The sequence below is a fragment of the Amblyomma americanum genome, chromosome 1, assembly GCF_052857255.1.
Source record: "Amblyomma americanum isolate KBUSLIRL-KWMA chromosome 1, ASM5285725v1, whole genome shotgun sequence".
Lineage (NCBI taxonomy): Eukaryota > Metazoa > Arthropoda > Arachnida > Ixodida > Ixodidae > Amblyomma > Amblyomma americanum.
In genome coordinates, this window is record NC_135497.1 from 441,666,536 (window position 1) to 441,677,452 (window position 10,917).

At 45.5% G+C, this 10,917-nt stretch overlaps 1 protein-coding gene across 1 annotated transcript in view; it reads left to right on the forward strand.

Moving 5' to 3' along the window:
- The window catches only part of LOC144104057 (homeobox protein Nkx-3.2-like), an 87,670-nt gene extending 77,920 nt beyond the window's left edge, over window positions 1–9,750 (forward strand). Inside the window, exon 3 of the mRNA XM_077636846.1 lies at window positions 3,711–9,750. Coding sequence (XP_077492972.1) covers window positions 3,711–4,001 — 291 coding nt within the window. The 3' untranslated portion in view covers window positions 4,002–9,750. The remainder of the gene's footprint in view (window positions 1–3,710) is intronic.
- Window positions 9,751–10,917: the final 1,167 nt, after the last annotated feature.

Here is a 10,917-nt window from a genome sequence, read left to right on the forward strand (position 1 = left end):
CTCAAATGTGACTGCTTTCTTTGACGACCTTCAGCGGCGCGAAAGACGTCGTCGCACCTTTGCGGCGGCTTGTTTGTGCGTAGAATGTTCTCGCACCATTTGCTTCAGTACCGCCTGCTCTGTCTTTAGACGGGGCAGTCTTTCGAGGAAGAGTCATGAGGGCCGTGGCAGTTGGCGCACTTCAAGGTAGTCGCGCGGCAAACGTCACTGCTGTGTTACTCGGAGCATCGGGGGCACACGATAGAGTTGATGCAGACGCCGCTCACGTGGCCGATCCTCATGCACTTCCTGCATTGAAGTGGCTTAGCCACAAAAGGTCGAACTGGATGTCGAAAGGGTCCAACCTTCACGTACGATGGTATGCAGTCACCCTTGGAGGTCACCTTGATGCATGTACATCTTCCTAACCGCTGAACTTGAATGATGAAAATGCCGTTGGTTGCCGGCTTGATAAACATGGGTAAATCTGCGTCACAGGTGGCGATGTCGACGTTGTAGATTACGCCAGCCGTAGTGCCGCTGTCCTGAAGAATAAGGGGCCGTACACTGATGTTGCCAAGTTTGGTGGTTGCGGTTAAACTCTCTAGTGCACTTCGCTCCAACAGATCAATGGCAATGACGTTTTTGAACGGGTTTATTCTGACATCTGTAATGCCTCCCGGTACGAGGCTCTCCAGGTAAATAGAGATGGCTTGCCTGTTCAGGAGGTTCAAGTTGTGCGTTGAGTTCAGCGGCACAAACAAGGCGGTATGCGCCGAGGAACTTCGCGCCGTGATTATTGTTGGCGTTCTTGATGAGGACACCGTTGACGTGCTCGATGAGGGCGATTCGGCTCGTCTACGCAGTCTGCGCTTGGCTTTCTTACCAACAACCGGTAGGAAACCGTCGTCAGCCGAGGACGAGGAGTCTTCACTTGGCACCGAGTACGCAACAGTTCCCTGGCTGCTCGAGTCACTCTGGCGGTGCAGGCGCTTCCTCTGGGCGGCTGCTGCCGACCCACCGGGCTCCAATAGAGGCCCAGCAGCCTCCACTTCCATCGCCGTGGCAAAAAGGGAGCGGCGCCTCTCTGATTATAGGACAAATTACCAAAAAAACTGCAGAGACGTGAAGGCAGCGTTCTGATACAGAGCAATTTCGTCGTCTTCACCGCGCCTTCGAGAGAATATGTTATAGGAACATTAAACCGCCATCCGCTCAAATAAAGCCTCGGCCGCACATCTAGTCGCATGTCGGTCCACTTCCTCTTTGCGGAGTTAAATTCTTAATAAGATTGGACAAAAGACGCCGGTTGAAAAACATGACTCTGAGACATTCACTATAGCGCCGCTAGCTCTCTCGCTCACTCCACTTCCACCGTGTGCACTGCGATCAAAGCGATCGCAGTACGAAAATTTCCGATAATGCAGTGCAAAGTTGGTCGGGGCAGTCATTTGGGTAAGTAATTTTTGTAACTCCCAAGCCATGCGGCCGCACCAGGGGCAGAAAGTACAACAAAAATTTCATTCGGGCGCGGTACACTGCGCCCCAAAGCGCGAGCGTTGGGAACACAACGCGCTGAGTATATTCACTATAGTGCCGCGAACTCGTTCGCACACTCCACTTCCAACGTATGCTCCTCAATCAAAGCGATCGCATTACAAAAAGTTTCGATAAAGCAGCGCTGCGTTGGTCGCGGCACTTATTTCAGTAACTGATTTTTCGACCTTCCATGTCATCATTTTAATTTCGACGGAAGCCAAGGCAAAAAACGCAGTACAAAATTCATTCGGGAGCGCGGTTTGCTGCGCGCCAAAAGGCGAGCGTCTGCAGCGTTTTGTAGCATCCCCCGGCCTAGGTGCCGCCACCGTCGGCGCCCGGGAGGAGCCGAGAGAAGGAGCGCTGGCGTAGGAGGAGGAGGGAGGAGATGTCGTTACCTTTAGTCTGTTGAGGGGTTTTAGCCACCGATTGGCAGGTTGTGATGACGTCACAATGTCGCGTGACCTAGGTTGCAAGTGGACCTCCTGCTTTTTTGCTCACAACACTGACGACGCCGAATGTTCTGCAGAACAGCAGACTTATCGCTATCGCGTTAATATGCGCTCTGAAAATCCGCAGATCATCCCTGTTTTAAAATGGTCTAGTCCAGAAAACCGTAATTTTTGACTCAAACTTCAAGATGGGCTTGATGATGCATAACTTTTTTGGAATGAAATAATAGGGATGAAAAGGACGCCCACAAAAAGGTCTGGAAAGACAAGGACAGCGCTAACTCTCGTATGTTTTTATTTGTAACCAGGCCAGCAAATATATACAGAAATCATGGATACAGACATGTGCAGTACTGCATAGCAAACAATGGGAAGCCACGAAACCGTTCAAGAAAATTTATTTCTGCCTCCAAGAACTTGAGAGGCGTATCGCTAACGCAACTACCTCCCTTATTCCAAATGTGAAAAGCTTCTAACAGTACGTGCCAATTTATCGCGCCCTCTGCCCAGGATCCTTACTGATTCAACCGCGGCTCACACGCTCCGCAGTTCGCACAACGCTCTGACATATTTCGGCCTCCATCCTTGACCTTTTCGTGAGTGTCCTTTTCAGCGCTATTATTTCATAAAAAAATGACGTTTGAGTCAAGTTGCGACCTTCATTCGGCAGTTTTGCAATTTCATTCGCTTTTCAAATATGCCGCCAATGTGTGAAGTAGCCACCTTTTCGAGCAGTCCAAATTTCTTGCTCACATCTATCAACGCCGACACGTGCTCCTTGACGGTATTGCGTTAAAATAGCTCATGACCATGTACGTTTTCAACCCAAACCACCGCCACCTTGCCCTACATAGTCCAATAAAAGTCCTGCAACAACTCGCAGGTTGTATAAGCAGAGTACATGGTACAACCACTGCATTACCCTGTTTCGGTCTCTGAAATATTGTCCAGCTTGGTGGGGCCCTATGCGAAACTGAATGTCGTGTGAATCACAGAGTGAACAAGGCATGGAAAACATCAAGGTGCTTACCAATGTTTCGACAAGACGACTTGTCTTCATCTGGGCATGTGTACATGCAGCTGGCAGGATGTCGTGTGGTACAGCTGACAGGTTGTATGTGCCAGTTACATGAGGTTGTTACTTCTTGTGGCACTTCAAGGACATCTTTAATGCTACAGTGCCAGATGAAAACAGAGTTTATGGCTTATGGGGGTAACATCCCAAAACGACTCATTCTATGCGGGACGTCGTAGTGAAGGGCGCCGGAAGTTTCCACCCCCTGGTATTCTTTAATTTCATTGATGTCGTACAGTACACAAGCCTCTAGCATTTCGCTTCCGTCGAAATGCGACCACCGCTACCGGGATCAAACCCACGTCTTTCGGGTGAGCAGCCGTCACCATAGCCACTGAGCTACCTCGGCGGTTTTAAGCCTTGAAGTGCAAGAATACCCGCCTTACACGTGCGTAAATTTCCTTGCAAATAATAATAAAAACAGGTTCAGGGCTATTGCGCCAAGCTGAGCTTTATAACTTGTGGCATTCGGATGTCAGAGAACGGACATTGAAAGCCAGCACGCATATAATAAGCGTGCTGACATGTGAAGCTATATTGTGCCCGTATAGAAAAGTTTCGTGACGAAATAGAAAAGGCAGATTCTGGGGGAAAAAAGCTTTGAACGCGAAGGCTCCATGGGCACACAAACACAGATGTAATACAGCTGCTGTTCTGGGGTTTCGCAGGTGAAAATTTGGTTCCAGAACCGACGGTACAAGACCAAGCGCCGCCATCAAGCTGGCGGCACCCAGGACACCACTGCACTCCCCCTCACAGACAACGGCAGCCCCATCTGCCAGCGAACGGCGACGGTGAAAGTCCTGGTTCGAGACGACCAGCTCGTGTACCGGCCTGAAGAACTGGCCCCCAGACCGACGCTCCTGTTTCCCTCCGTTTCCCTGCCCGGCTTGCAGCAGCCATTCCCTGCCTCCTTCGAACGGAGGCTGACCTGCACTTGCGTCGGATGTGCCACGTGAAAACGTGCTGCCAAGTGAATCTATGCCTGGAGCTAGCCGGTTGCCGTTGCTTCCAGTGACATCCCGACGTTCCTGTCCTTTGTGAGCAGCGCACTATGCATACATTTGGGGGTCAGTTATGAAAGCAGAATTCAAAATATCAACTGTAATGATAGTGGCAGAACCCAAAATATCAACTGTAATGACAGTGGGATAGAGGGAAAGCATAGTGATCACTAAACTGTACGACAGTGCTGATGTGAATAAGGCTGCAGTAATTGCGCTTACTCTATTCTTATCTGGTGCAAGGCATCAATCATTTTAAAAATAGTCAAGTCGGGCAATGAACTAGCGTGCCTTGAAAGAAGGCACTCATGCGATGGATGGCAATTTTGACAAAGGCTTAACGAGTCGATGAAAATTGGCTTGCTGAATCTATTTTTCTTCATTCATTGCAAGACTCAAATTTTGTTACTCCTCTAAGAAAGCATCCTTTTGTCTTTAAAGTTATTTCGTGCAATAAACAGTTTAAAAGTAAATCTTTGGATGAATCAGAAAATGCACGAATTTCGTAAAAAGATTCCTGAAACGTCGCTTTTGTTCGGCAGACAAATAATATCAACTGCCATGTGCCGTTTTAAGGCATTCAGTGCTTCAGATCGGAGATTATTAGATGCAGTTAAAGGCGAGCGGTTTTTACCCTCAAACTAGCATCTAGAGGAAATGCACAAACGCTGGTTTTAGGAAGTGGGTTTATGACCACTACTTTGCGCTGAGTAAAGAAAAAACTATGAAATAGAGGAGGAAGGAAGGTGTTGTTGTAAGAACCCTCGCATAATTTTTGCCCACCCTCAGGGCAAGTGGCGGCGAGTCAAATCGCACACTGGGGAGACACAGTAGCCCGTTCTTGAGAACTCCCGTCTCTATGGTATTCCCAAAAGTCAGCACGTGAATGCTCGGGGTTTAGCTTCAAAATTTTATGCCAGCGATCAAGTTTATCCGAGAGTCCCCCGTTGCGCCATCACAACCCAAAAGGTGCGTATATGCATCTAAAGTAGCACCGCTCACGGCGAGAGCACAGTCAGCGTAAAAATTTCCAATTGCTTTTAGATTAGCACTTAACTCTGTAATGCCTATGAAATGAAAACGCCGGTTCAAAGTTACGAAATTCCAGTATTTGAGCACTGAGGATCCGTCCGCTGCAGAAACGCAAAAAGAAAAAGCGTACTGGTTATTGAGGAAAACGTGAATGCGGCATATTATAGCTTATTTTATTCACTTACAGAATGCCTGGGAATTATAAAACTTCACGCAAATACGCAGGCGCTTAAAGCAAATGAAGAGAAGAATTCAAAACTGTTGCACCACGTGCTGAGGCAGCGTTATGACTACAAAATTCCTAGGCTATTGCGCCATTGTGGTTGGCTTTAAGATAAATTTGTTTTTCGGCAGGCCTCCCTCCGTTTCCGCCAGCTGACACTGTGATCTTCCTTTAACATACATGTTGCAAAAGACTGTTCCTGCAAATGTCATAATTTCCTCAATATAATCCGCGGCCTACGTATGTCTGAATTATAAATTTTGCGCTTTGCTTAATATTTGCACGTGCAGCATAAACAGCATGTTTCAAATAAGTTGATAGAGATTGTTATTTTGAAAACAATGAAAAATTCGTCGATACAGCCTCTTGAAATGGATTTAGCAGCAAGGGGGACATTATTTAAGTAATAAGTTGAAATTGAATGATCATGCACTGAATGTAACGAATCGACTTTGAAATTTGTTTGTTTTGAGTCTCAGTATCATATTTCATAATTAAAGACCGTCAACATCGAAGGCGAGCTTAATTTTTGAAATTCCGGAATGGGCATTGTAGTTCGAAATACCCACAGTTAAAACTAGTTAGGTTAACTATCCGACACTGCATACTGATCAAATGACTTGAGTTGAATACTTAATGGAAGAAATACCTATGCTCCTAATGTGCTTTATGACATATATGGACATAGACATAGACGATGTTCTTTCTGCGATGTACACCGATTTATGAGCGGACGGTTCCATAAGAACGCTCTATGTAAAGAGTGAAAATGGAAGAAATTATTCAGGCTGACCAGTGTTTGATTTTTAAAGCAGAATGCTTCGCCATTGTTGTAGCTGTATAAAAAACAATGAAGAAAAACATAGAGAACAGTGTTATCTACACTGACTCCCTCAGCGTAATTACAGCAATAAATCGCAGAAATGCAATTGAATCCATAATAGAAGACATAATACATACTGTAATAAAAGCTGATACACAAGGACATGCAATGAACTTGTGCTGGGTCTCTAGTCACGTGGGCATCAGCGGGAACGAGAGGGCTGATGCATGCGCCGAACTTGCCCTTAATGGTGAAGTAAAACAAGTAGACACACCGTATAAAGACTGCATGAAGTTAGTCCAGAATAAACTGAGAGAAAAATGGCAGGTTTCATGGGACAACGAGGTTTAGAAGAAGCTGCACTTTGTAAAGCCCATCCTGGGTGAATGAAGCACTGTAGGCACGAGAAACGATTTAGAGAAGTATTTTATGTCGTCTCCGCATTCTATATAGACTCATTACGCATAATTTTTTTACTAGCGAAACAAGACAAACCTCTTTGTAAAAAATTTGGAAACGAGCTGACACTAAACCATGCTTTATTCTCTTGTTCAGAACTCAAAACACTAAGAAAGAAGCACTTTACTAAATTTTATAACGCATACGTTCCTTTACACCCAGCGCTGCTCTTAGTTGAACGTACCGTTGTTAGCAGGCGTTCTTGAGGAACTAAATTTTGATCCACAGCTTTGGTTCATTATGTGATTCACTTCAGCCATTTTCTCATTCCTGAGAAGAAGGCTGAAGTTTTTTTATTGTTTGGGAGCCTCAAATCCTTGCCTAGCCCAGGATGGCTGTTGAGGTCATCCGGCTTTTTTTAAAGGTTTTACTATTAGCCATTTATAAATTTTTTTTCATTTCTACTAAACGAACTAACTCTGGAAGCCCTCTACACCAGCATGTTTGTCCACATATTAGTAAAAATCTGCAGAAAACAATTTTCTTATACCTTGAACTTGGCGCATGATCGCCTTAGCTCCTTATGCGCCATTAAACCCAACGCAACACAACACACCTTTCTGCGACGACAACACATGCAGCGACGCGATTTACTGAATGAATCAGATCGGTAAGCCAACTCAAACACTGTTTGCAGGCATCTTTTTATGGTCGATACCTGGAACGAGCCGCTGCCGTGGCTCAGTGATTATGGGGATCAGCGGCGGTCTAATTTCGATGGAGGCAAAATGCTAAAGGCCCGAGTACTTTGCGACGTCGAAGCACGCTAGAGAACAGCAGGTGGTCGAAATTACCCGGAGCCCTCCACTACGACTTTCTGCATAGCCAAATTCTCTTTGCGACGTTAAACCCCATAAACCATAATCCCTATTTTTCAATGCAATTGACATGCACTGACCACAACACCAGCTTATCTTTCTTGATTTTTGAAAAATTCTGTAGCGAATGATTTTAAACACCCGAGTGCGGTATCTGTGTTATCCAAATTGGCCACACAAAGACGTCCCGTTCAACATGATTCGCAATAACAACGTTTTATTGGTATTAAACTTTTCACTCTCCCTCCTTCGCCATCGATTTACGCTAACCTACCGGCACTCAGTATTTGCAACTTGACTTAGAAGAATATTATTCGCCCGACTTGTCCTCGAAGCTGAAATGACACACACCGACCGTAGGCACCTCACTTCCGTAAATCGTACACGGCTGGGAGTTTCGGGCCGTTCGCAGCAAGGTAGTAAACCGTATACGTTTCACATAAACAGTCGTGATGCCTCCAAAAAGAAGAGAGTTCACCGCTCAGTGGCTTCGATGGTGATAATGCAGTTAATGTTTTAATACAGGTGGGCCCTGCGGAGAATCTATCGGAAAATTTTCTTTTCTTAGCCACGCGTCACATGGTTAACGAAAACAAAAAACGCTGAATCAGTGTTAAAGCAGGTGCCAATTTGCCCAATTGGAGCCATGTTTTTTCCTTTCCTATTGTGAGCGTTAAACTCGGTAACAGCTGCTGCGAAGAGTGGACCTTGTGTGCATTCACGCATTTCCTACATTCAGTTACTATTCAACACAACTCTGACGTCTCAGGCCCGTCAAGTACAACTATTTGGAAGCTGCCCTAGTATACGAACTTCGTTTTGTTTCAGTTTTCTGTATGTTTTATCAAATGAAGATCTGTTATGGTTCGTGCTTGCAACTTGTCACAGAAAAAGTATCGTGATCAGCGTAAAGATGAAGACTGAAGCACGTGGCATTCAGTACTGTCCCAGTGATATAACGTGTCCCGGGCGTCATCCTCGCTTGTGTGTTGCCAGCGCTCTCGCAATAAGTTTCGATCCCACAAATGACGGCGCTTTTGCTAGCTTGCCTCCTGAGGTCGCTTTGTTATTTATGGCACCTGAGCGCTGTCGTAGTAGCGTTCTCAGCTTCGCGTGGTGGAGGACGGTACATAAGCTTTTTAACCCAGCAAGGTATTTACTGCCTGTGAAGTCAAGAAAAGGCCCACTGTCGTTAAATTAGCTGACTTATCTTCATGTATTGCCTCACGCCAGCTTGCTTTCTCTTGGATTCAACGTGCACTATCCTAGCTAAGAGCATTTTTCATTGACAGGTGAGTGAATAAACACATACTTCAGAGCCTTGTATATTTGGGCCTTGTATTTTTCATTTCAACAGTGCAATCACGTGATTTAGTCTCTCACGGTAATCTTTCTCTATAAATCTATAATCTGTGATGCTGTTATTTAATGTCTAAAAGAAATGACACTTTCTGGCAATGACCAGGGTTTATTCCCAGCTCATATTTTTAGTGATCTGTTGTCGACGCATTGTGCTTCCTAAGCTTCATGAAACTTCAATTTCGTAGGTGTTATTCTTGTTGTCTACTGTCGTTAAATTTGTCTATCACATTTGGGCTACTGTAAGTGACACAATTAATGTAAACTCTTTAGCCGTCTAATCGCAAAGCGATGTTTCTTGTGCTTCTTCTTTGATAAGAAAACCTTGTCACCCTGGGCGTAAAGTCCCTGGCTATTTATACACAGATCCTTGTATTCGTTCTGTACTGTCGGAAGGAAAAGTTGTATACACCACCGGAGCTTCGGTTAGACTTGCTACTTTGCAGCAAAGCCTGCTTTCGAGGCAGGCAAGGAGGTGACGGTTCTAATACAGAGGTATGCCATTTCGCTCGTTTCGATGCGTTGTGCTCCAGCTTGGCGTACACATCGTAAGGCGTCACGCGAGTGTTATATACCATTTTTACACCCGATTTTCTGTGTTGTTAATTGGAGGCATCGGTGTGAAATAAATTGGGAACCTGAATAAGTGCATGCGATTTTATGGGCAGTGATGAGTCGTATGCGCGATGCTTCCTTTCTGTGAATGCCAGGCAACAGCGCGTTGACCGAGAATCACGTACGCTTTCCTGTGCCTGCGGCTAAGTTTTTGAATGATTAAAATGCATTTACTAAGTCAATGAACGCCAATGGGGCTATGCAGCTCTAACTGGTGAATGGGCATTGCAGCTATAGTTCCAAGAAGGTATGGTTCTATTGGTAGGCCATGATTGTTGAAGACTGCGTGTCATGACACTACGAGGCGACGTGTTTCTCGTTCACGCAGTCCCGTTCTGTAAGCTCTTTGTGCATGGCGCAATAAAGCAGCAGTACAAAAGAACTTTGTCCAGTCTTGAATATGTTTTACACAAAACACTACGCTGGCACATTCCTAAGCTCTTTTTTTTCTTCATGTACCATTTCTTTGTGTATGAAGTAGTGCATTGCACTAACCGTGACATAGAAGGAGAAAGCAGTCAAAAAACCAGAAGTTGCAGCGATTGTAGAAGTTGGAGAACCGCAGTTTTAACCATCGTTTGCTAATGGCTCAAAAATCCCAGAACAACCGCGTATTCCTTCCCAAGCTTCTCTATCATCACCAAGGCTGTCTACCGCAGGACAACTGCCAACCGTGCCGATTCCACTGCTCTGCGCCAGTTTAGCCTATCTCTCTCAATTTCATGCGCTCCTCTCCTTTTCAGGCCGGGTGTATTTCCCAGCTTTAAACTGCATTTTATACCTTGGTTTATTGTAGCAAATATTGGGTAAGGCGCAAGAGGTAACAACACAAAGGAACTGAAGAAACTGAAGCAGGCTTCCGATGTAATATTTGGCGTTTGTTACCGTAAAGGTCACCCTTCTGTGCTACATCTGCCCCTGTTCGTATTCTTTATGCAAAACGATCAGTGGGTTCGATCCCGGCCGCGGCGGCAGCATTTAGATGGAGGCGAAGTGCAAGAGACTCGATGTGTACGATGTCAGTGCACGTTAAGGAACTCAAGCAACACTTGTTGCGGGGCTAGTTGGTGCATAGTTCTATGTACAAACGTTAGCGGAAAATAAGTCACATTCACAAGAAAGGTGGACAAGACAAGCGCGTTGTCCTGCCCACCTTTCTTGTGAATGTGTCTTATTTTGCGCTAACGTTTGTACACGTTAAGGAAGAACAGGTTTCCTAAATTTATCCTCCGGCGACATTCACTACGGAGTCCTCATAACTTGTGCCTGTTCGGGACGCTAAACACCCCTAATGAAATCACACCCAAACAAAAAACATTTACTTATTTACAAAAAAGAGATATACATTCCTGCAATTCAGTGGTCACCAAACTGGGCACTTCTGGTCCCATCGGGTCGAAAATGTGGACTCGTCTGAGGACATGACTGATCCAATTGTCAATGGTTAACTCTTTCAAAGCGTTAGCAAACTCGAGCCGTTCACAGCGCAGTTGCTACCTTAGAGACTGTGCAGCCACGCAGAGTCGCAGGTTTATCTCGTTA